Source organism: Harpia harpyja, chromosome 5 (genome assembly GCF_026419915.1).
Source record: "Harpia harpyja isolate bHarHar1 chromosome 5, bHarHar1 primary haplotype, whole genome shotgun sequence".
NCBI classification, from domain to species: domain Eukaryota; kingdom Metazoa; phylum Chordata; class Aves; order Accipitriformes; family Accipitridae; genus Harpia; species Harpia harpyja.
The window spans coordinates 9,720,058-9,746,244 of NC_068944.1; the positions used below are offsets into that span (position 1 = coordinate 9,720,058).

Here is a 26,187-nt window from a genome sequence, read left to right on the forward strand (position 1 = left end):
AAGAATTCTGGAAATTTATGGAGTCTTTCCTTCAGAGGCCATGGGAGAAGAAAGCCAGTTGTTCAGAAAAACAGAAGATGATACAAGCTCTCACAAGGGGATCTGAAAAAGACAAGCTGACACGGTTGCTATCAGGACCATACAGGACTGTAAGTAATGTGCAGGCAGACCCCCTCTTGTTTACTCTTCTTACTTCCCTTGTTCTTGTTAAGTAAGTAGTCCCCTGGCTCAGGTTGGCTGCCTGACTCCTACCAGGGAAAACCAGAATTATCAAACCCAGCTGAGCATATTATTCTATATATGTGTTGAGGGCAAGGGAACTGATGAAAAGACTTGGTTTCATGGACAGTTTCCTGTTCAAGACCTACAGCTGAGTATCCCCCATGCTGTGAGCGATGAGCTGCATAAAGACTTATAAATCTGGGCCTATTTTCAGCTGGCTGAGAGCTACAAAGGTTAATCTTAAGTTTTCCTGCTACTGGGACTCTCTCACTGTGAAACAAAAAAGAAGGAAGTCATCCAGTCCTAGACAGCATGGATGAGGCTGCCCTACTTTTGCAGGAGAAAAGGGTTAAGCATATGGACACAAGCTGTGCTGGGTCATTTGGCTTTAGGGTCAGAGAACAGCCCCTGACCCGATTTTACTGAACAGTATAAATACAGCTGCTGTATATGATCCTCCACATCCTGGCAAAAGATTTAAGAAGAAGAGAATGCCAAAGATAAGAAAGCAGTTAAATCCTGCTCTCAGGTCAGTAAAATCTGAAATTGCAGCTAAAAGAAGCAAAGCTAAATAGCCTGTGAAGTTGGTTGGCTATGTGCTGGAGGAGCAAAAACTTTACCCTTTCTAAGATGTATCTGAGTACAGCTAGCACTTCCATAAGTCAAAGACTATGACTACCCCTGCAGAGTGCATAAATATTCAACTGGTACATTATTCCATAACAAAGCATCTGCTTAAAATTTGCTTTTCTCAGCAATGTTACCTCTCAAATGTACAATCATTAAAGGTTATGGAAACATCAAGACAAGGAAAAAATATTTTTCACTATGGATTGTCCTCATTTTACTCCTTCTGAAAGAACTCTGTCAAAATGTCTGCGTACAGAATGTTTCTCTCAATAGTGAGTCATACCAATAGATCTGTGTCATCTTAACACATCGCTATCCAGATGAAAATACTATCATTTTAGTTACTACAGTGGCCCTGATAGTTCTGTTGAAGGTTCTGTGCATCATTCCCTGAAAGAAGCATCTCTACAATAATAAAAATACCTGGTTTTAATGAAGTCAAAGTGCTAGGCATAATGAACTTCATTTGAATTCAGAAAGTTAAATTTTCACTCCATCTTCAAGTGAAAGTAAAGGGGGCAGAAATCCAACTAGTTTTAAGATAGAGCTTGCTTGGTTTATAAACAAGGTTACATAGCTCAGTAGTCACAGATACTGTTTCCATTTCTTTGGGAGAAGGTTATGTGAATAACTAAATTTTAGAGTGAAAAATAAATTCTGGTCACAAATTTGAACAATTCCAACTGCAGATAATGGATTTATATTGTTAATATCATACTTAGAGGTACCAACAGTACTGACAATCCATTTTAAGACTATAAATCATGCCTGTAAAAGGGAAATCATGGAAAAATAGGCCCAGCATGTCTTTTGGAAGTTTTTTATCATTAAGAAGGGGGGAAAAAAAAAAAAAAGAACAATAAATAAGATACTTTGGAGGTATAGAATCACATATGTACCAAGATCAGATCCTTGCTGCAGCTAACCTAAGTCAAAGCTTTATTCTGGAAAAACGTAGAGAAAGCCCAGGGAAAGACAGGAAGTCAGTACAATTTGTTGACAAACTAGCAAAATAAACACAAAGCCCTGTTGCAAATATTTCTGAAAACTGTAAATTATTTCTAGATATATTTTTCAAAAGCTAGAGAACTACTGAGGTCCTTCTCCAGTCCCACAATGTTAATATACACTTTTACTTAAAAAAAGATCTGTGTTTGTAGTTTGATTTGCAGAATCTGGGTGGGTTGTGTAAATTTGAAAGGTTTCTATATGCTGTGTGGTACGATCTTTACTTCAGATCAGACAAGAACTTTACAGTTAAACATTACAGTTAACTTTACATTTACAGTTGACATTACAGTTGAACTTCAGGTTATGACAGCCTAGCTGATGTTGCCTTGTTCATAAACCATGCGTGAATAAACAAGGCAATCCCTTTAGCTCTTTTGCAGCCTCACTTTCTATTATTCTATACATGCTTCCTTAAAGCATGAAAACATATTAAAACTGCCCACTGCAACATACTTTCAGAATGACAGCAAAAACTGCTGTCTTTTAACAGCCACAATTACAGAGCACCTTCTACCTACCAGCACTTCCCCAGACAGGCTGAGTTCTTGCTTAAGATTTGACAGAATGGGAGAGCATTTTGTTCCATTCCTTGCAAGAGTGCCTCTTAAGTGACCAGCCAACTTCAAATGACTCTATTAGGAGGTTAGTGTCCCTCATCCCCTTACATGGCCAATGGGATAGAAATACTCAACTCCTCAATGCAACTCAGAGTTAAGTTTCAATCGTGTGCTCTGAATTGCTTTCAAAGGAGCTACTCTTTATTGATTACAGAAACTAACTCCTACTGGAGACAGGATAAGTACGTATCTAGGAGTCCATTTCACAGGATACATGTGTTGAAGAGCCGAATAGGTGAATGAAAATATCATCACAAAGCTGACACCATAGACTGTGAAAACAGGAATCCAATCACAACCACCTAATGTGTTCACTTGGACTTGAAAAGGGACTAAAAAAAATTGCCCATTTCTAGTCTATAAATATTCCTGCAGTTAATTTCAAATCTTCTATAAAGTCAAGATATCTCTCACATCTTAGGAAAAGGTAGTAGAATATTTTGTGAATAGGAATAAAATTGTTCTTCCAATGCATTGCTTCCAATAAACTTAAAAATCCTGCTCACCCAACTGCCATCCTTCTCCCTCCCTATGTCTGTATAGTGGCTGGCTATCTGGCTGCACAGTTTTGGGGGACAAGGATCACATCAACAACTTCAGACTTAAGATTCCTAAGTTTAAACACTCAAGAGAGAGTTAGTTCCTAAATTTAAGTACTCTTTATTACAGTCAGACAAATAAAATAGGAGAGTCCTGATTTTCAAAGAGAACGAGCATCTAAACTTTCTAATTAATAAGTTAAAGAGATTTGTGCGTGCCCCCCACCTTTGCAAGTAAGTCTTACTTAGTGCATACCAAAATCCTGCACCTCTAAATGAAGATGCATTCTAACAGGGAAAAAAATTTATGGAGATCTAATGTGAATAACTTCTTCTTGGGAAAATTATATTTGCATCTACACTGTGAACCATAATACATAAAGCACAGAGTGCCTTAAAGTGATGTTGTGCTGTAAAAAATGTTGAATGTCTCCATCAAGTGAACTGATTGAATGGTAGGGTGTCCAAATTAACTTCTCTTGTCACCATATTTATGATTTTTTTTTCTTTATCTTCCTGTAAACATCATTACTGTCAGCTCCTACTGTGAATGTGACACAGTGTAAACCACAAGGATTGCTTTGTTCTTATAGTTAAGTCCTTTCACTATGTAACGGACTATCATAGTCTGCTGGATAAAGACAGAGGGCTCATTGGAATCAAACAACTGGAATTAGCAAGAATGTAACATTTCCATTTCCTCAGTAAATGCATTTTGGCTAGTGCTCCAAAATTAACTTCCAGAGAACACTGGTATGAATACAAGTACCATAATTTGAACTTCTATAAAATGCGGAAATACCATTTCTAGTTCAAAGGATAGTTTTAAATGTCTTTATCAGCTCTAGCAAACTCAGTTTAGGAGGATACCTTTGATTTTGCAAGACGTTCTATGTTTTCAGTGGGGTCAGACCCCATTGATAAAAAGCATGTCAAAGGTGTACGACAGTCGCTTTCTGTCCACATTGCTTCCATTTCAAGAATAAATCCTTCCGCATATTTCCCTCCAAGAGATTCTGCAATGTAGTGTCGAGCCTAAAAAAAACCAAAGTAACAAGAAATATATGCCTTTTTTTTTTTTTATTTAGCATTAATCACTGTTGTGGAATTTACCAATACCTCATTGGGAGGCCATGACTTTCTAAACTTTCATTTTCAACTTTGGCGTAACAAAAGTTACAGTCCACCGGAGGCAATCATTGAAATTCTCAGATAGCAAACTTCCAACAAAGAAAAGAAAGAATTCTGCTCACACAACAGCCATCCTGTGAATATTGTTGCTAGAGGATGCTAAATGGTTTTTTAAAAAGAACTAAAGAAATCCATGCAGAATAGATCCACTGTCGGCTCTGAGGACAGCCCAGATATTGCCCCTAAATTACTGACTGCTAAAGCTTGGTGGATAGCCAAAGAAAAGAGTTCGTCTATACCAGCCCCATTCTTAGTTCCTCTAAGCATGTATTGTTGACACTGTCTCTACAGCATAGCAGATTAGACAGATCTTTAATCTGACCCAGTTACAATCTTCCATATATTTGTTGGAACTTCTAACAAATTCTCCTGTCCAGTGGTTATCCAGTTCAAGCCTCTTACACTGAATATCTATTTCTACAAAACATAAACACAGATCAGACTTTATCCTTAAAGGTCAAACCTTCCCTATGCCTCTATTGTCCTCTTTTCACAGACTGTTTCTAAAAGGACTTCTAAAGCTATCCTGGTGTATGAAATGCTTTTTTGACTGACATGATTTTCCAACTGTGTAAACTACTAGCACAGATTCTGAGACATGTATTATGGAGAGAAACACCCGGGAACAAGGTGGACTGAGGAAGACACTAATTCCATCAAAAATAACTCAATCATCCACTATTAAGTGTTAACTTCTGCCCTAGCAAAGAGAGGTAACATTTTGTAACACTTGGGGAAACACAGTAGGGAAAGAAGAGATAAAGAAGATAATAACAAAAAGGATCCCCTCTTTCCTCAAAAATTAAAAAAATTACAGTTTTTGAAACCACTGTTCAGAGACATTCTTCCTCAAAGATGGTTGTGCAAGATGATAAGAGTGTTGATAAATGATCAGTAGCAGATTTATTGCTTTGGTCTGTTTAAATTGTGGCAGATGGAGCTCCCATACTTCTCTCTTATTTACCAGATGAAGAGAAGAAAAGGAAAAAGGATGATGGGGGGGGTCTTGTTGAAAAAGAGGTCCATGAAAAAATGGTGTCCCCTACATACAACACAGATGCTATCACAACATGTAACATGTAAAGTTGAGATATGCAGGAAATCAGAAGTACTACTTTCCAGTGTAGCTAAAGACAAAAAAAGTGAAAAGACGATACTCATAGGCTCATACATCTTTTTGACCTACATAGAGAAGAAAGATCTAAATATCACAAACTGTGGAGAAACTGCTAGTCTATTGCAGTTTCTTTTACAATATCTGCCATGAGACAGTCTTAATTATTACTTCCTCAGCATGGAGGGTAAGTAAACAGTTTATCTGCTATTTTAGTGCACCTGTCATCAAAATGAACTGTTCTCTTTCTACTTCTGTGAAAAAATAGGGATGTGTCTTCTGATTCACCGGAAAAATGCAACTGCTTTACAAGTTTCATGGCTCCACTTTAGAAGCACCACACAAAAAGAATAGTATTCTTACAGCTCCAACACACTTTATTTCATGTTTTGCAATGCCTCTTCTAATTCATTGCAATTAAATAAATTAATATTTCTTTCATATATATTTATTATGAGGATTTCAATATCTGATTTTCAAAATAGCTCACTCTGGAATAAATATTACGATAAAAACAAATTCAAAGAATATAAGTTGGAACTAGCAGTTCTACTGGAGATGCCACAAGGCATAACAATTGTAGAAAAGCATGTCTTACTTGGGCAACGGTATGATCAGGGCACCAGCTACGCACTAGGAGCAGTTTACGGAATTGATCCAGTAAGCTGTCATACCCATCAGGAATAATAGCTTTTTCAGGTGCTTCTTCATCAAACCAAGCTTTCCAAGACTTCTCATTCCTAACAACTTGCACCAGAAGTTGATTAAATGGGTACAAGCTAGATAACTGCACAAGATTGAGCCATGTCATGTCAAGGATCCACTTCTTTGGTTTTGGTTCCACAGAATTCAGATCCAAACTGGCACCTCCTGTAAAGTGAAAAGCATTATAGAGGAAAACAACCATTGTTAAACAGAAAAGTGACAAGTAATAAAAAATACTTATTTCTATAATTTAGGGAGTAAAAATCTTTGTAAACCAGGACATGGAGACCTACAATTTGCATAGAAGAGTCATTTACCAAAGACGGACTGGGGAAGTGGTCTCAGTGTCTCCCAAAGCTGGTATCCCAGTATTTTTGTGCTACTTTTTCTCCATCTGTAGAGCTGGAACAAAACGTGCCTGCCTAAAAGGATACTCAAACCCAAGTCTTCAGACCAGATGTAGAAAGGACCTATGGTTAGTCCAATCTCCCTTCACCTAGACTACAGAATAAGAAAGCACATCGTGTGTTCATTTCCAGGACTGTACAACTTCAACAGCCTCTCGGCTCAACCACCACTCCAGCATCATGCCCATTTGCACCTCCAACACAATTGAGTCACAGCTGAACATAAATAGGTGTCTGCAAAGCAAACCGAGATATTTGGATGGCAAGTACCTGACTGGATTTATCTTATCTCAGTACCTAGTTGTACTTATATCTTGGAGACAGTGTGGTCCACCCCCATCAAAACTTCATAAAATTTACTAAAATTTTTCATTGTCATTGTGTCTTAGTAGTGACATGCAGTGGTGGCATAATGCAACGGAGGCTACATATAACAATGTTTTACAACATGTAACAGATTTCCACTTTTTTTATACTGACACTTAAATGTGGTGCAAAATCAAAAGAGATTTTGCTGACTGTCTCCAAGCTCACAGACATAGGTACGTGGCAACTCAAAAAAGAGGCGTACAGGAGAAAACCATGGTCTTTTACAAAGTAATGGACTTTTTTTTCCTGTTTTTAATGTAAAACAGTTAAATATCCTTATCTAAGCATTATTTTGATAATGAATAATCTATATTATTCTCGTTTTGGAAAATTCGTCTCTTAATTCCTTCTTGGGCTATACATGCTTTCATTCACCAGTTAAAAAACATTAGATCCACTGGATGCAATGTATTGTTAGTGCAAGCACTGCAAAATCTGAATTTGGCAGTTCACAGACATATGTAAATTGGAACATTTTTAGAGAAATTACCTTTGATCAGTGTCTCAAACTCAGTGTGTGAAATTTTCTTGGCCTGCAAGTCAATCTTCAGTGCCAGAAGCAATGTAAACAGGAATCTGTGATTTTCATACAGCCCTCGAACTGTGTACTTGAAGACTTCATAGGTGAGATGCTCGATTATATACACTACCCTTTTTGCTGTGATCTGAGATTTCCGAGATCTTTCCACTGATAGGTCAAAAATGCCAAGGAACTGCCGTAAGGATGTTTGGTACATGACATTAACCAAGCTCATTTCCACAATTAGGAAATAAAGGATGCTACCACGACCAGCAACAGGCCGATACTCTTCACGTGCAGTATTGATTTTCACCTCTGTCTCCGCTCCTATGTTTAATTTTTCACTGACCTTAAAATTAATTGAAAAGACCATGCAGATTAAGTCATGTCATTTGTGATTTATACTGCACAAGCAAAAAGAAAAGGTCTTGATTAAAATCACAATGGTATTTTTAGTCAAGCTTTGCTTCCCTGTGTCAGTGTTTCAACACAGACATTGTGTCTTCATGTGTTCAAACACCAAGCACAATGGGATTTGATTCAAACTTACACCTGCAAAGTATGCCTGGAATATAAAGCAGTATCCAGGTAATAGTTTAATTTTGCAACATTTTAGGAAGAAAAAATGATAGTGTTTCTACTATTTATTTGTTAAGAAGTCAGATGTTATATAGTGGCTCTGAATAGAAAAAACAAAACCAGAAAAAAACACCTGTCTACAAATAATTTTTAAATTACAATTACAAAATCTATCTGCAATGGATTCAAAATTCACCTCTTCTGCTGTTGTTTTAGTAATTCTTAGGACTTCTATCAGAGACTCATCTTCAACTAAAGAGCCCTCTGTACTGGTTAGACGGAAGAGTAGATTATCTTCAAGCTCCTGCATTTTCCTCTTGTTAGATGTCACTTCTTCCATCAGTTTGACTCTTTCTGCCTCCAGTTCCTGTATTCAGAAATTTTCCTTACAATATTTAAGATTAATTCAAAGAAAGATTCATTATAATGATACAGAAAACATGTGATTTCACGCATGATAAATTGGGGGCTTTGCTGGTTTTTCTATAAAATGCATAAATATTATATACTAAAGTAATTTATATGTATACTGCATTTATTTGATTAATGTAGCATACTGAGGAGTGAAAAGACATCAGAATTACTTAATGAGAATGTTCTTCAGATTCTCAGTTCATGCTCTGTCTTTTCTTTGAACCAAATTTATCTGAGCTCCATTGGCTCTGGTTATCTACACCAGGACATTCATCTCTTATGAGACAGAAGAGACAGAACAACCATGATTTCTTCATATCTGCTAAAGGGAAGAAGTTTAATAAATGTTTTTCAGCTGCAAGCATGTCCCTGTGCAGCAAGTAGGGCTGACAGTAACCAGCTACGCTTGCAGCTCTCTTCAGCTGATAGGCAGCACTTGATGAATATTTTTCAGTGAGTATATTTTTGCCCCAAAAATGCAGTCTAGGTGTTGCTACATGCATTCAATATGAATTCTCTAACAGTTTTGTCCAGGCAAAACACCACAGAGCGAGGTTATCTGTGTGAGGGGAGATGGGTAGGTCTCTCTCTTTATTTGAAAGTCTAAAAGTAGAAGCTTATATGTAGGTCACGAGAAACCAGTTTCAGTTCTATCTTGATTTAAGCAGTCTGTCTCCCATCTGAGGTAAATTACTCAATCCCAGCCACTCCTGCCGATGCTGTTCAATTTTGCTTACATAAACATACATCTACTGGAGTAAAGATGAAAGGTTTTGCATCCCTAGCATTTGTCCCACCCTGCTAGTGGATAGCTTTCCCTCAGTACTTGCTGTTGCAGCTTTTCAATTTTTTATTGAACATTTCACAGGAAGTTTGGGCATAACAATGACTTTTCTAGCCTCTGGTTGTGACTGTCAGACTGAAGGAAGGGCACTTAGATTCCAGTCCTTACTTCAGCAAATGCTTGTTTGAGCAAAGTGGAAAGGTGTTGGCCACAGAAGGTGACAGCACCACTAAAGCACACTGGTTAGAACATGCTTTGGGAAGTCAAAGGAGGAATTGTTTCCCTTAGGTGGGGAACTGCTCCCACATGAACAAGCCTACCTGAGTTACTTATTCAAAGCAGCAGCTCTGCTAATCCAAAACTTAATCTTTGTTACTTCCTTCACAAAGACACAATTATGAAATGTTCAATTTGAAATAAATAAGTCATTCAATTTGATGTGAAAAACAACTTTTGTGCTTTCACTTTAATGAGAAAATAAGCAAATATTACATTTTAGTGTAATTGGACCATAGCATTCATGTATTTATTGGTGTGACTGCCACAGTAAAAAAATCACATATGTCCTCAGTGCCTATGATGAATTGACCCCTAATTTTTTGGATAACCAGGCTGTTAAATTAGATCACACAGAAAGAAACAGGAACAATCTAGGAATTAAATTATTTTGGAGGATGTCTCAGATTTGGTATAATGAAATAAAATTCCTGAAAAACACCCAAGAGAGGATTTTCTTCTTTATATTTGCTTTCACGTAAGCAATGCAAATTTTAGTAAGGGCAGAGTCAATTCAGTGTTCAGGGCTCTTAAAAGTGTCGTATCTCCTTGCACTCTACAGCCTGGCTGGCAAAAGTAATTCAAGTTTCTAAGCATTTTTTCATGTAATTCAAATTATGTTTAAAAAAGAATTCAGAAATAAAAGAGATTCCTGATTGAACAAGGAGCCTTTGCTATATGTGAAGGAATAAAGATGCTTTATGTATGTCATGTATATGCCTGTGATGTATTTTTAATGAATAATTTTCTTTCTTCTCTTTCCAAGGCCAGATCTTAAAATAAATGTTTAGGTCTCTCTGTTCAATTAAAAACCAGCTCCACACTGTCTTTCAGCAAATGCACAATCCCTTAAGCTTTCATTCACAGTTTTGTTCTTGCGTTTAATTTCACCCAAGACATAGAATATATCCATTCATGGTGCAGATACTGAACAAGCCTTCCCTCTATATAAATAGTGCCAACTACTACATACCTGTTTTTCTGTGAGGATGACACGGCCAAGGAGCTGATCTTCCAGCCCTTTCATAGTAACAGTAAAGTCAATCACTGTTGTTCTTGCACTAATTTCTGGAGTATAGGCAGGATTAGCCAATTTTGTTGTCATATAAAGGGTAAACCCCTTCATCAGATCTACCTCCTTGTCACCTACTTTCACCTGAAAATCAAACATATTACTCAATTTTCAAAAGCTGAATTCAGAAAAAGATATTTTATCCAGTGAAAAATAGATTAACTCTTTTTTTACATTTTCATTTACACTTTTTAAACTTTCTGCTTAAAGGGTAAAAAAACCCAACCCCATGAGTTCACTGCTCATCTTTCTAAGCATTGCAAAGGTGTGAATCTCAGCAGTATCCACACTACCAGATACCCAGCATCTGTCCTACTGGTTTTTACTTTCATGTTCACAATTCATCTTACTTTGTGTGCTGAACCAGATTTTATGAAATTTTTTTCCAAGATGTTATCAAGAGCAGGATCAAGTTCCTCTCCAACATCTTCTATTAACAAAGGTCGGCCAAGGGACAGGCAGTCCTCTATATGACATCTGAAGAACTTGTGGTTCATAGCTGTAACCTAGGAAGATTGGTTCACAATATAGCATGCCTTTGCAAGCACATAGAAAACAGAATAAAATCTACTGCAGCTTTCAAAAATGACACTCATCCTGGGATATCAACACAAATGATTAAATTTAGGGACCAACACTCACCTCTGCTGAAATGAATGGAAGTTTTGCTTTAAGGTTAACAGAAAAGGGGATTGCACTTGGTGTGTTTCTTTATTGTTATCTATTTATTTATTTACTTATCTACATATCTATCTAATCACTGTAGTATCTTAATACTTTTAAAATATTAATGGTTTTATGCTCAGAACACTAATGTGAAGGAGGGAAATATTTATAGGGTTCAGACAGGGAACCAGTATTACATAGGAGGCCTGGTCTCACATCAGATGTTGAATTTCCAATTCAGTTCTCATTTCACAATATAAAGTCTTAAAATTGCTAAAAATCACATAGACTCCTTTTCACTTATTTAAATTTAATAAATCTAACATAAGCATATTTGAGATGATAATTGAATAGCCTTTCCAGTCATCTGTTAAGTTTTTACCACAAAAAAACCTAGGATAGACATATTTTTAAAATAAATCTTGTCTTGCAGGCAGTGCTCTTTGAAAAAGGTATAATTAAAATATCTAGAGGTACATTTCACAGTCTTAAAACAGTATATTATTTAAAAATTAATACTATGTTCCATCACTCTGCACTTTTAGCTTTGTTATAATGTAGACATATATGTATCCACCAAACCAGCATGTTGCCTACATTTTTAATCCAAATGAAACTGAGGGATGAAGTTACTGTCTTAGTGACCAACAATACAACCCTAACAAGACCATAGCAAATTACAATATCGCAGATATAAAGGCACAATATAAACACTTGGGTATTTAGAGTCTTGACATAACTCTCTTCCTCCTGGACTTTACAGGGGGAGAACTCAGATTCTTCTAACACAGCTGACATCTGAGCCAGGATGCCTAAAATTGCATAAATAACTGAGTTTTCATCAGAAAAGCTTCCTCTGCATTTAAAGGCTGCATCTGTATGTATTCAAAGCCATGTAAGTTTTGAGAGTACTCAGCAGCTCAGTAGTTAAGCCCCACCGGGATTCAAAAATTTTGAAGGCTATGTGAATTCACACATACTGACCACAAAGTAAGCCTGGTAGACATTTTTCTCTGGCTCATCAGTCAAATGCCATCATCACTTAATAGTGTATGAATAGTGGGGAAAGAGGAAACGGTATTTTAATCTACACCTCCCAGTCCCTGCTTTGGTGAGTATGTGATATAAGATCCTTACGCAGTTACTGGACCAGAGAATGGAACCCGTGTTTGCAGTCCCCTTCTGCAGGCTGCAGGATGGTAGATGGCGAGAGCTGCCACCCGGAGGGTGGGCAATACAGACTCAGTGCCACTTAAGGGAGGGAAATGAAGTTGCTGCTTGGACGACACTTTAAAATTATTGGGGGAAAGGCTACAGCATGGCAGAGAGAGTCACTGTAGGTCCCCGAATGAACGAGATTCGCTGTTGCCACTCCTGAGCTCAGCTTGGCAGCTCTCTGAAATCCTGAGCAGGAGATGCAAGACTCAAAGAGGGTGGAATATGAGATACATCCTTCTCTCTATTGTTTCCTCTTGGTTACTCACACTAGCGTTTCTTGATCCAAACTGGGGGGGACAAACTAAGGTCTCATGTAATTTAGAGGAAGCCATGTTATCTACTGTAGGACAGTAGATTTCACACAGTCATAAAATGCCTAAATTCTGTGAATACAACTCATACATTTTAGGAGAGTTTTTCATCATATTTTTAATAACGGTATTCATTTTTCCAAGATTTCCATTCTACCTCAGGCCACCATTCTTTTTCCATTTCCTCCCTTTTTCTTTTCCCTATTTTTCTCTTAAAATGCTTACCCTAAAATGTTATTGCCATGAGGCACCAACTGCCTGATCCTGTCTGCTCCTAATTTTGCAAGTCATTTACTTACCTCTATGTTTTACTTTCTCTGTGACAAGTAATTAAAAGATACATCATAAAAGTACATATGGCATAACATATAATTCCAATTTGCTTTTGAAACTGTCTTTCTGGGACATGACAAAGCAGTACAAGTAATTTCACCCTGATAAGATAGGTCACAGATTTTGTGTCAGTCTTGTTTTAATTTCTGCCTAACTATAGACCATAAACATCAGATTTAAATTACGCATGGCCAAAGTATGATGACAGAAAAAATAGTCTGCATTGCTAAATATGATGTGAAATGACACATACATAAAAAATATTAAATTAACGCTTTACCTGGAGTCCATTATTCTTTTCCTTATTTTTAATCCAGATCTTTCCTTGACCTTGTGGATCAATCAGCAAAGGATATCTAGATGCTTTTGTGACAATGATGCCATTCTGAATTGAAAGGTCATCATTCGGAAGACCCTGGAGGTTCCATTCACCCACTGTAGCATTGTCAACAAGCATACCACTAAGGTTCAGGTCCTGATAGAAAATAAGTAATTACAAAATTAGAACCAGTTACATAAGTTATACTAAAATGTTTGATGGAAGGTTTTTCTTATTCTGATCATAATGCATGATAGAATGTATTTGGTAGCTATGGTTTATTGTTTCCTTTCTTTAAAGTTCAGTGCCTAAATCACTGAAGTTGAGTAATAATGAAAGTGAATTCTGTTGAGGCTTTGATGTCCATTAAAGAGTGTCAGAGAAACTCTGAAGCCAGTTCAATATCTAATGACAAGCTGATTTTGGTATTGGCAAACTCTTTTCTTGCTAGCTCGAGAGGAAGGGTCATCTTGGTCACAAAAGCTTCCTCCTGCTGTAAAGTTGTAAAGTGCCCTCCAAGTATGTATATGAATACAGGATGGCTTGTGGGAGACTCAGAGAAGAAAGAGATGTGCTATGGATCAATAACCACGAACTATCATGGAAGGTTATTGTTGCTGTGGTCAGAACTCTCCGCAGCTCATACATTCTCCTAAAGTTTGACTTGCATATGTCAACCAACCTGCTTTATTTTATTCACTATGAACAGCGACTGGCCTCTCAAGAATGTGCATATGAAGAAAACAGTGCTTAAAATCACAAACCAAGCTCTCCAAATTAGAAAAGTAGCTTAACAATGATGTGAGTTTAAAAATAATAAAATTGAAGGGTTTTTTTTTTAATTTGCTCCTTACACTTTTCACTGAAGAATTCCTATTTGTAAGCTTTCTCTACAAACAACATGTTTAGAAAGAAAGAAAAAGCCTGCGACTCCTGCAAAAATCACATAATTTGGCATCTGAAGCCTAAAGCAAAATTTCAATACCATGCAACTTGTAATACAATCATGAGAGTTAGTGATACCAGTGGCTGCAAGACTCAAAAGCTTTTTTATCCCTTTGATTTTTTTACTACTCTGATTATTGAAGAATCTAAATGAAGCAACACAAACCATTCTCAGAAGACAGAGAAACTTTAAGAATCCAATTTCCATTTGTGGAAAGGACAGTAAAGCATTTAATAGCCCAAATTTTCAGCAATTGGAACCTAAAGTCATATTTAGCTCTTTAAGCAGATGAGTAGGGTCTAAACAGCTTTGAATTTTTTCTTACTGCAGCAGGAAGTATCAGTCACTCTGCAATTCTGAAACTTAGCTAAATTAAGTGCCTAACTACATAGATAGTTAGCTAATTTTAAACAGCTCTCTTTAAATTGTTATGCCTACATGACTCATACACCCACAGCCAGTTAGTCTATGACAAAGTAAGGCAGATGTCAAGCCTTTCGCTTGAACTGCAAAGCTGCTTTCTTTCCTGTGGTGTGAAGTATCAAGAGAAGCCCAAATGCTGCCTTTTGTGAGTACTTAATTCACTGGAAAAAATTAAAACTCTTTCATAAACTATCATTGAAATCATAATCCTGTCTTTAACAGCAACTATCTAAACAGAATGGTGATTATGGTTTGAAACTTGTTAATTGTGGCATTCTGTGTCTAACCTGTCCATATGAAAAAAAAAAAAAAAGGCAACACAGAAACAATCAAAAAGTATTCCTCAAATTTTGAAGGATGCAGCGAGTAGTAATGTGGTCAGAATATCTTCATAGAGGCAGAATTTTAGTTCTTTACGTCTTGCTTTCTAAGGACATTATACATCCAAGTTCTTATCCTTAAATAGTAAGAATCTTGACAGATATTCCCCAAGGTAAGTAGCTTTTAAGAACATTTTGTACACTGAATTTGAGGAAGAGCCTCCCTGGGATGAATGTATGTAGGACAAATCCCATACCACACTAGTAAAGAATCTTGCCTGAGACTGCACTGCTACTGGTACTTTATTAATAAATCCATCTTGGCTTTACATATTACTTATCATCAGGAGCTTTCAAAGAGCTTTGTTGGGCAAGTCAGAATCATTCATCTTTGTAAGTCATAGCATAAATTGGGCTGGGCTGTGAGGTTCACTCTGTCAGGTCAAGGTTAATCACTGCTATGAGAAGCATTATGCACCACCTAACATAAAAAAAAATAATTCACATTTAACTTCTATGAGATGAACAGCACGACAAACCTCTCATGGCAAAGAGGTCTCCCTAATATAGGTTTTAAGTGTCAAATCCCCCAAGAACCTGAAAAGAAGATGCAGCAGGGATACTAATCTACCTTCAACTGTTTCACAATGGCACACCCACAGATGTACACAGGTTGCTCACTTGCTCCCAGCACTTTCCAGCAGCATCTGCTCTGTCAAAACCTTTGACAGCTGAGGACAGGAGCCATTTGAGCTTAATGCCTCAACTCCTGTACTGAGAGTAAAGAGAGACTTCCTGAACTATTTCTCCAACTTTTACTGCTGGAGAAAATGTACGCAGGTATTCACAAAACCAAGTGGAAGGCAACATGGACAGATTACTCAGAAAGACAGTTTTGATTATTACGGCTTAAATTCTGCCTTCAGCATGAATATGTCTTCCAGGTGCAAGGAATAATATTAGACAGACCTCCTAAAAGTCATGGAATAGGAACAAGGCTGATGCTGGCCACAAGCAAAGCCTATGCACCAGAACAGCTGCCAGGTCCAGCATCCCTGAGGCAGGCAGTGGTAAAAGGAAAGAACAAGATTCATGTAAAGGAACCTACCCTGTATCACAGTCCCAGCACGCAAGTTGCTCATCTTAATAAAGGTAGTATATGATGTGGCAGTGGACCTGAAGCTGCATGATGGGACCCTAGCTCCACTGCATTTTAGCCACCTCTGCCTGCACAGACTTAGGCCAATTGAGGAGAAGCTATAATGTCAGAGTCACTGAGAACAGCCTCACTGGTGACAAATGTACATGGATTTAAGAGCTTAAACTGGAGCAAGCTGAAAAGGTGTAAGCCAAGCTTTACAAAATCCAGGTTTTGTTCAACTTAATCATTTCAACAAGACACTTCAAATTAAACTAAATTAAATGGGGTGGGTACACAGCAGAGGGTATGACAGGAGGGTATTAATTGTTGATACGCGGAGGTGTAGAGGTGACATTTCCTGGTTCAAAATGTGCAATGGTCTTTTCTATAATTGGGTGTAAGAGTATTTTTATGTCAATAAAGAATTAATCAAGCTGCACTAAGAATAAAAGTGTGAAGCTTTAAAAAGGAAGAACTGTTTAGTTCATTTTACAGATATCTTCTAGCAAATCCAGATTAGTAAAATGTTGTACTTAAGTAATCCTAAATGAAAATAATAGAATTTTTTATTCCTACACTAGTTTGTTGTGTTCAAAATTTAATATTTTAAGAACAGTAGGTTAAAGAATTTATGACGTAATATGTCAGAAATACGAAATATATGAAAAACCTTCCATTCAAATTCACCCTTTATACTCTAGATTCACAGTTCAGAGTGAAAAGTGGCTATCTAGAGAGAGAGCAGACTTTTTGTGGCAGCATATGAGACTGTAGGTGGTAAAGGCAGAAATCGGGTAGATCTTGCTGGGTCCCTGGAAGTTGGTTGGGGCATAACTCCCACCCAACCCAGAAGCCACAGACCAATCTCCCCGCCTCTGTGCCACCCTGTGGGCCTAACTTGGGAGCTGCTGCTTCAAAGACTGCCTGGAAAATTATAGGGGCACAGCAATATCAGATGTGGGGTGGTATTGTCAAACATATATTCACAGGTTATTCCTTGTAAGGGGATAACATAAAATGCTGAGAGAGACAGTTACAACTGGTGTTTTCTTCAATATTCATATTTTCCACTTTCAGTGAATGCTAGATATGGCTGATTTGCTTGACTTTATGACTGAAATTATGGACACAACATGGTATTTGCAAAAAAAACATCAACTAGGGGGGAAACTGAGACTACCTGATGGAACTTCTCATGATAAGGTAGATCTATTTTAAGCTGGTAACTTTTACTTTGTTTCCCATATTATGCAATTTCCTCCCAGGGCAGCTGACCTCAGACAGCATCTCTCTCTCAGATTTGCCACAGTGATGGCCTATATACCAATCTTGCAACGCATGACAGTACAAAGAGGATCTTAAAACATAGTGGTTCAGAAGCTCAGTTGTCAACTGTTCAGATTTTTTATTTATTAAAAATTTGATGGAATGTGACAGCCTGTATATAATCTTCCAATTATGTACTTTTCTGGAACGGAATGCTCTGCACATTATTTCTCTGCAAGGCAAAGAGTAAGGTCAGGACAGAGTGTGAACACTTACAGTACTGTATGGAATCTTGCTGTTATCCATCTCTTTCTTCCACAACTGGAGCAGCAAATTCCTGTACTCCTGATTGAAAGGTCCAGAGTAAGAGAGAAATGCAGTGGCCAGAAGAACATTCCCCACTAAATTAATAATTTGATTTTGAAAGTTTTTGCTGCTTGCTGTCCAACGAAGCTGTATGTAAAATATTATAAAGAAGTTAGATTAAGCAGGCACAAACCTAACATGAAGATCTAACTTAAGAATTTATCCCTTTTTGGTAAACAATTATTCTTTGAACCAGGAGTATTTTTGGCTTTAAATCATTCTTTTCAGAAGTAGAAGTTTTCTTGGAAGAGTTGGCAACCACCTGACCAAGTGGAGAAAAAGCATCTTTGCCAACAAGCTGGCCAAACTGGTGAGAAGTGCTTGAAAGGATGAACAAAGTCGGAGGAAGAGGATGACCAACAATCATGTGAGGAAGTGGAGGACTGGGTTGGCAAACAAAATGTGTGGGGTGACAGAAACAGTAGGGACCTTGTAATCAATAAAACAGGACTAATGGAGGACCACTCCAAGCATATCCACATAAACAAAGAAGTGCCTACCAGACAGAACGATGGGGATCACCTTCATACTGTTTCTGAGAAATTAGCACAGCTGGGCACCTCTCTGAAGTGCTTGTACACTAACGTGCACAGCATGGAGAACAAACAAGGAATTAGAGGTCTGCATGCAGTTGCAGAGTCATGATATCATGGGGATCATGGGGACATGGTGGGAAGGGTTCCACAACTGGAGTGCTGCAACAGGTGTGTACAGGCTTGCTAGGAAGGTCAGGCTGTGAAGGTGAGAAGGGGAGTTTTCTTTCATGTGAGAGAGCAGCTGGAATGCATGGAGTTCTGCATCTGAGACTCTGGGATAGACAACGGGCCAGTTGAGAGCTTATTGGTTAGGATTAGAGAGCAGACCAACATGGTGATGTTGTGTGTGTCTGTTACAGACAATGTTATTAGCAAGAAGTAGATGAGGTCTTTTGTAAGACAATGGGAAGAAACCTTGCATTCACAGGCCCTGGTCTACATGGGGGACTTTAACCTCTAATATCTTCTGAAGGGACAACATAGCAAGACACAAGCGATCCAGGAGGTTTTCAGGAGTGCAATAACAAAAAATTCTTAACACAGGTAACTGAGGATCTAATGAGGGAAGGTGGTTTGCTGAACCTCAGACTTGCAAACAAGAAAGAACTGGTCAGGGATGTAAAGGTTGGGAGCAGCCTTGGCTGAGAGAATTGAGATTGTTTAGCCTTGAAAACAGACCGTTCAGGGGGAATTTTATCAAAGTGTATAAATACCTGATGGGAGGGTGTAAAGAAGACAGTGCCAGACTCTTTTCAGTGGTACCCAGTGAAAGGACAAGGGGCAATTGGCACAAATTGAAATACAAGAAATTACAATTAAACACAGAAAAAACCTTTTTTACAGTGAGAGTGGTCAAGGACTGGAATAGGTTGCCAAGAGAGGTTATGGAGTTTTATCTTTGGAGATATTCAAAACCCAGCTGCACAATGCCCTGAGCAACCTGCTCTATTTGACCTTGCTGGGGGGGGGGGGGGTGGTGGGTGTTAGATGATCTCCAGAGGTCCCTTCCAATCTCAATTATTCCATGATTCTGTGATTTTCTGAATATTATTTTTGAGTTTTACTTATTCCTTTCTCTCCAGATTTCTGTACCCTTCCAATGACTCTGCATGCAATCTTGGTCAAGACCTACATGTTTTAAATTTAGAAAATACACATTTAACCCAGTGTCAGTTTTGCCCAAGGCTCCAAGAGCCATATATAGTCTTTTAATTCTTTGTCTGAATTTTCAAAAGTAGAATAGAATAACAGCTGTTACAAGACCTCATAGCACAAGGCTTCAGAAAACCCACAATAAGGCACTGTGACTTCCTATTTTGGTGTTGCTCTTAAATTTAGAAATTCACTGAAAAATATGATAAAGCATCTAACATTTCTGACTGATATATTTTGAAGTACAGCTATGCAAACAAATGCTGAAGTCCTGGCCTCACAGGACGCAATGGTTGAAGTCAAAGCTCTCATCAATTTTGACTCTGTGTGAAATCAACCAAGGAATTATCAAAGCAAATAATCAGATGAGAAAAAAAGAGTATCCTGCTTCCTCTGGAAACCTTCAGGCTGAAGCCAGAAAAATCTGCATAGGAAAGGTAAATTTCAAGCTCAGTGCAGAGGATAATGATTAGCCCATAATTCTGTAAAAGGCTCCAGTAGAAATCTGAACTTCAAATATAATTCAAGAAATTAGTCAAGCTTCAAACTCCTGTTCTTGTATACTTGGCGAGAAAAAGAGAGTAATCCTTCTTATAAATATTTTAGGGTAATTATTTAGGTTAAGCCTAATTCCTCTTCTTACTAAAGCTAAAAGGAATTTGGCTCCTTGGCTTTAAATCTGAACTTTATCCCAATATGAGCCATATGATAAGACATAAATCTTCATACCGAAGAATTAAGTTAACAGAAGAAATTATTTTACTTTGCTAGATATATTAAGTTTAAGCAAAAAACATATATATAACTAAAATAAAGTGTCATGTGATATTGAGATGTCACCATGCCTTGATTTTCTTGAGCAGTACTAATGATCATTATGGAGCATTCTCAAAACTGAGCACCTGCTTTGTGCTGGAAACCTACTCATATGTGCTAGTACCTTTTCTCCACCTAATCCTTCAATCAGAGCTGTGGCATTGTTCATCTTCCTTCTGCACACCTCAGCATCATCAAGTAAGGCCTGCTTCTCTTTCATAGCCATATCATACATGGCTTGTACTTGATCTAGTTCCATTTGCTTCTCATCCAGCTGAATTTGTGCATTATTCAGTTCCATTTGGGCAGCTGCAAGTCTTCCCTCTTGCAAGGCTAAATTTGCCTACAGACATTTAAAAGTAAAGAATAGTTAATACCTATCGTTTGGCAAGAGCAAATGACATTCATTTAATAGCACATATTGTACTGTATTGGGTACTTTGTAAATAATACGTGTTTAAGATGACAGCAGTTTTTTCAGTTTTTTACTTTTCAACCTAAAACTGGAACACAAGCATAACATTAAAGTTACTCAACGCAATCTTAAAATGTTTTAATAATTTTTTCAGAATGATCTATTGATTACACAATGATCAATGATTTGAAATCACAATACTCTTGAAATAGTCGTATACTAGATATATGAGGCAACCCATGCAATGTTTTCTGTAATATATTCTCAGTGCAAAAGAAAATTAAGATTGTCTTCATGGATTATAAAATAGTAAAAATGATAATGGAAACTACTCTTTTACTCTCTTTTCCCATCAATTACTTTTACAATAAAAATGTAACAAATGCATTTTTTGCTCCTCTGGAAACTAAAACTCTAGAGGCTTTTCTCACATCTCTATATAAACTCGAATGATGAGTTGCCAGTCATTTAAATGTAGCCTCTTAACTTGTATATTCCTAACAGGGGAAAAAAAAAAAGTATTCTGTGAATTTGGAATGTGTTTCCAAATATATGTTTGCAAAGGATTAGTGACTGACAAAGTTCTTATGAAATTCACGCTTACAGATAAAGGTTGCTTCCATTTACCCTGAATATTTAAAAAACTTGTTTAAATATCATGTATCTTATTTCTATTTTTTCTGCTATACAAGTTATGAAGATGGAAACCAAAAATCTGTAAAAGCTGATTTTTTACAAGTATGAAACTGGACACTCACATTACATCACATCAGAAGAGTAACAGCGCAAGGAATGTCTGAGTTGACTCTTAGTAAGCAGTATAACCATGGGTTGGGTTTTTACATTAGATCTTGACTAAAAACATAGATTTAATTCTTATCAAAATATGCTAAAATCAGCAAATTCTTCTTGCTTTGCGGGGGCGGGGGGGGGGGGAGCGGGGAGAGGAGCCAAGATCATATTTTGAGATCTGGGCATGATAAAAATGCAGCATGAAGTCTGGTGGATTTCAAAAGACAGGTGTGTTAGGGAATTAGAGAACCATCTATGTACCAATCAACAAAGTAGTACTGCTTTATGAGTTACACACCTAGAGAATAGCATTGTCAGCAAAAAATTCATTTACTGTGGCCACTGTGTCTGTTGACAGATCCTAGAGATAAACAAGCATTTTACAATGGAGATAAGCCAGCAAAATGGCTGCTTATAAAATTTCCATCATGTAAGAATGCTGAAATATTTTTACTCCACTGTTTATCAAAGAGCATATTAAACTGTATCTCCTAGAGACAAACACTGTTAAATCAGTGAGTCTTGTTAAGACCCAGCTAAGCAGATTTCAGAACCACTTCTGTTATTTTTTAGTGAACCTTGGACTATCAGGAAAAGTTTAAACAGTAAAGGAGTTTTGAGTATGTGATGTAGTGTTATTGTGTCCTGCACCGGGGCAGGGGAGTGGGGGAGGGAAGAGAGAGAGAGACAATGCTGGGCCCTTTCTGGATATTAAGAAGAAAGGCCCGACAACAAATGGCTTAATAAGATAACTGCTTTAAAAAGATCCATAATAAGAAGAGGAACATAGATAGTGAGTAAATATTACATCCTTTCAGATGCTGGGCACCCCACATTCATGCAGCATCAGACAGAGCCTGGATAGATTTTCCCATGGCATGCTGCGCAGAGCAGATCCTGTCCATGGAGAGAAAACTCTCTCTTTGGGTCATTCAAGCTATTATAAAGTTACCTTACTAAGCCACCTGTTGTCACGCCTTTCTTACTGAGATCCAGAAAGAGCCCTGTACCAGCCCTCTCTCTCCTATCTCACCCCTGCCCCCCCTTCCCCAGTGCAGAGCATCCTCTTATCCTTAAACTGTGAGGGCTAAAAATGAGAGTAAAATAAAGTTATGACATGTTGTTTCATCCCCAGCTGACAAATAGTGAGGTTACACAGGGAACAACATCCTTGGAGAGTTGGGAAGAACAGCCTAGGCAGAACAGCTGGAACAACAAAGAACTTACACCTGGCTGTGTGGATTCGTACTTCACCTTGACATTTATCACAGCAGGACGTGAACCTCAATGGAAAAGGATGGCCATGTGAATTCCCAATACATATGAGCAATGATGCCTTGCAAATATGAAAAACAGACCTCCGTGCAGCAGAAACTACCCAGAAATGTACGAAAGACTGATAAAACAGACTTCCCAGTTCTTAAAAGCTCTTAAAAGGCTACCAGCTTTGAAGATGTAGAGACAACAAAAAAATATTTCAGACGAATACAAAGAAAAAAATATATTGTATTCTAACATGAAAAAACCCACCAAATTATTTACACTAGACTTTACGGGATCTCTAGAAGATGACTTATAACAAGAAATTTTTTTACAGGCAATTTAACCAAAGTTTTCAGCCAATTTTAGGATAATCATAACAAAGTAGTAATACATTTTGGTATTAGTTTGATTTGTAGGCTGCTTAATTATACGTGATGAATGATGGTTGGTTGCACAAGAATGACTGCTAACATACCAGGATCACCAACCTATGTGACTCCCAAAGGCAGAAAGACTACTTGTTTCAGATTACCCTGTGAAATCATCACTATTTGCTCTCTCCCTGTCTTTCTTTCCAAATCCATTTTTCAAAATTACATGGGTACAAACACGGCTTTTGTATTGACATCACTGGCAGGTTGGCTGGCAGCTTCCTGTGCAGAGCTTTGCCACGAGAGCAGGAGGCAAGTTCTGCTGCCAAGGAGAATCTTCTGCACAAGGAGGCTATTACAGTCCCAAGTAGCTTCATACAAAGATTTCCAGCCAATTACAGGCGGGAAGGAAATGTGTCTCCCAACCACAAAGAACCACTGTGGCCTTTCTAATTTTAGTGGCATTGCTATGTGAACAAGCTTCACACCCTTCATTTCATCCCTCTGAGTCACGCAGCAAAGCAAGGATTCACAATTTGTTCCAGCTGGATGCAGCGTGAAAGCCTGAATAAATGGATTTTATGTGAATGAATCGTGAGGACTCGAGACATGAGATCCACACTCTTATCTGCACTCACGGAGAGGAGGGCTACGATAGAACGTGCCTAGGCTTGCGTGAGAGTGGCAGCTTCAGCCTTTTCTTGCCATTGGCATTGTGGGGAACGACACAGACAATCCTCTCAACATCTGCTCCAGCCAGTGTCTCTACCTGCTCTCTGCGACAGTCTGCATGAGGCAAGTAGGGAGACAGTACCTGTGCCAACAAGGGCCACAGACTAAATTGTTAAGCAGCTATTTTGCCTTCTTCCAAGATGCCCTCAGAGAGGACTTCATAGCAGGTGGTGAGATGATCCTGCCCCATTTTAACCTTTTTGCATTCCACATAAAACCAGAACAAACAAACATGTAATTAGTCCATAGCTATACTGTTAAATTAAACATGCCCATGACCTTTCTCTGGCACTGAGGTTAACTAGCGTAAACCAGCTCATATTAAGCTGCCCCAGCCTCTAAAATGGTATGACTGCATCCAAACAGCTTTGTGGAAATGGCCCTCGGACCAAGCTAGTTCCTGAAAGGTGCCCAGAGATTGCTGAGAAAATGCTGCTTAGCCAAGACCAAATTCACACTAGGGATCATTCTAACAATTTAACAGCACAGATGATCACTACCCAATGTCTCGAAAAATTCCCTAGTACTGTTTAATTTATTAGTAGTGACACAGCCATAATTTCTCGTTGATACATTGAAAACTCAATTTTGCAAAGCACCGAGTATATCTGGCCCTGATCCAAGAAGGCATTTAAATAAAAATGCCTTCTTCAATAAAAAAACACACCATTTAATGCTAGCCCTGCTCTTGAATGGAATGCCCAGACCAACCCCAGATCACTCTGCAGAGCAGCTGTTGCTCAGTAAATTCAGGAAATGTTACTAGAAGTAGAAGAACCCATAAGAAAAAGTGCAGCTGAAACTTTATAGTTCACCACAGGTAAGGAAGATTTGGAACTTTCCCAGCATGTCTTTTGTTTCAGGAATTTTAGCTTTCCAAGTTCGCTCTTCTTACAATCCATTGAGCATTCACTACTGCTGGACCAGGCCAGAAGGCTTCTTGTACTTGTACACTGTCACTCTGCTCATGAGCCTCTGTGGATGTGCTGGGTGACCACCTTTGCCTTTTGCTTCAGTCCTGTCCTGGGCACATGGCATCTGACTGACAACTTGTCATGGAAATGCAATCTCAAGCTGCTCTTTTCCCAGATCACTGCAGATTTTTCACATGGACACTCCATTGGTTTTATATCAACTTTCTCAGAGCCTCAATATCATGATAAGTTTGGATTCATCATTATTTAGGGAAACATTATAAGAGAGGCAAACACATACACAGGTTTTGCAGACATTCAAAAAGCAATGTTTTCACTTCACCAATATAAAAAAATTATACACATATACATATGTATACATATATACATATGTACACATGCAAACAGATCCATGCAGAGTGACCTTAATAAAATCTTGGCCTCAATTTCTTTGCTATCACTGACCATTCTTTGGGATTAAAACAACCTTTGAAAGGCACAGAGATCATGCCTCTTATCTGCTTTTCACAGCCTCTACTAGCTACTGAAAGATTCTCCATTTTTTCCATTCAGTTACATGTCCTGACTTTAACCTGTTTTGTTAGGTGATCTAATCCCCACCCCACCCCCAATATATGCTTTCCTTCTACAGTTATTGTGGGTCTTGAATTCAGACTTGAATGCTTGTTTTCCTGCCCAGTAGGCATCACCTTGACAAGGACACACTTATTTAAATGGAAAACCACCAAGTTTTGACACTTCTTGACTGTTACCTCTTCCTCAGATGCAAGACTTCCTCTTATTGCCTGCTGTGCTTTTTAGTCCAGCTGAAAGCAGAAAAGGCAATCAAGCCTCCTATTTAAAACTGAGTTTGAAAGGAGAGTCCTCAATATCAAACAGAATTTATAAACTGTAGACAAACTTCCCTTGATCATCATAACAGCCTAAGGAGAGCTTAATTAAAATCACTGGAGACATCTCTAAGGGAAATTATACCCTTATATACAGTATTGTAATTGGAGGCTAACAGAATCACAGCAAAAGCCAGGGCTTCTTCATTCTGCTGTTATATTCTTCAACTAATGGATAAATAGCAGATGGTGTTTCAGAATTATCAGGTTAATCCAGCAGGCTTGTTTACTAGGTAACAAGCTAGAGAGGAACGGCTCACATTCTTGCTGAAGGTTTACAGGAAAGTAGCACACACATGGTGACCACTGTATGATAAGCAACTACACAGTATTGTATTTGCAGGCAACATTTGGTTATACTTTCTGTGTTTGACTCTTTAACTAATGACCCTTAGGCTGCAGGCCACATATCTAAAGAATGTAGGTATCCATTTCTAGGAAGGACTTAATTTTTGCACCGTATATTTACTAAAATTTAAGTCACTATTAATTAGTTTTCACAAGTTGTCACATTTAAGATAAATGA

General features: G+C 38.0%; 1 protein-coding gene across 1 annotated transcript in view; it reads right to left on the minus strand.

Moving 5' to 3' along the window:
* Positions 1-26,187, minus strand: part of LOC128142330 (dynein axonemal heavy chain 5-like) — a 167,695-nt gene that overhangs the window by 39,086 nt on the left and 102,422 nt on the right. Inside the window, exons 60-68 of the mRNA XM_052788315.1 lie at positions 20,388-20,606; positions 17,670-17,846; positions 13,259-13,453; positions 10,801-10,956; positions 10,352-10,534; positions 8,101-8,271; positions 7,296-7,674; positions 5,923-6,194; positions 3,890-4,054 (exon numbers count right to left, since the gene is read on the minus strand). Coding sequence (XP_052644275.1) covers positions 3,890-4,054; positions 5,923-6,194; positions 7,296-7,674; positions 8,101-8,271; positions 10,352-10,534; positions 10,801-10,956; positions 13,259-13,453; positions 17,670-17,846; positions 20,388-20,606 — 1,917 coding nt within the window. The remainder of the gene's footprint in view (positions 1-3,889; positions 4,055-5,922; positions 6,195-7,295; positions 7,675-8,100; positions 8,272-10,351; positions 10,535-10,800; positions 10,957-13,258; positions 13,454-17,669; positions 17,847-20,387; positions 20,607-26,187) is intronic.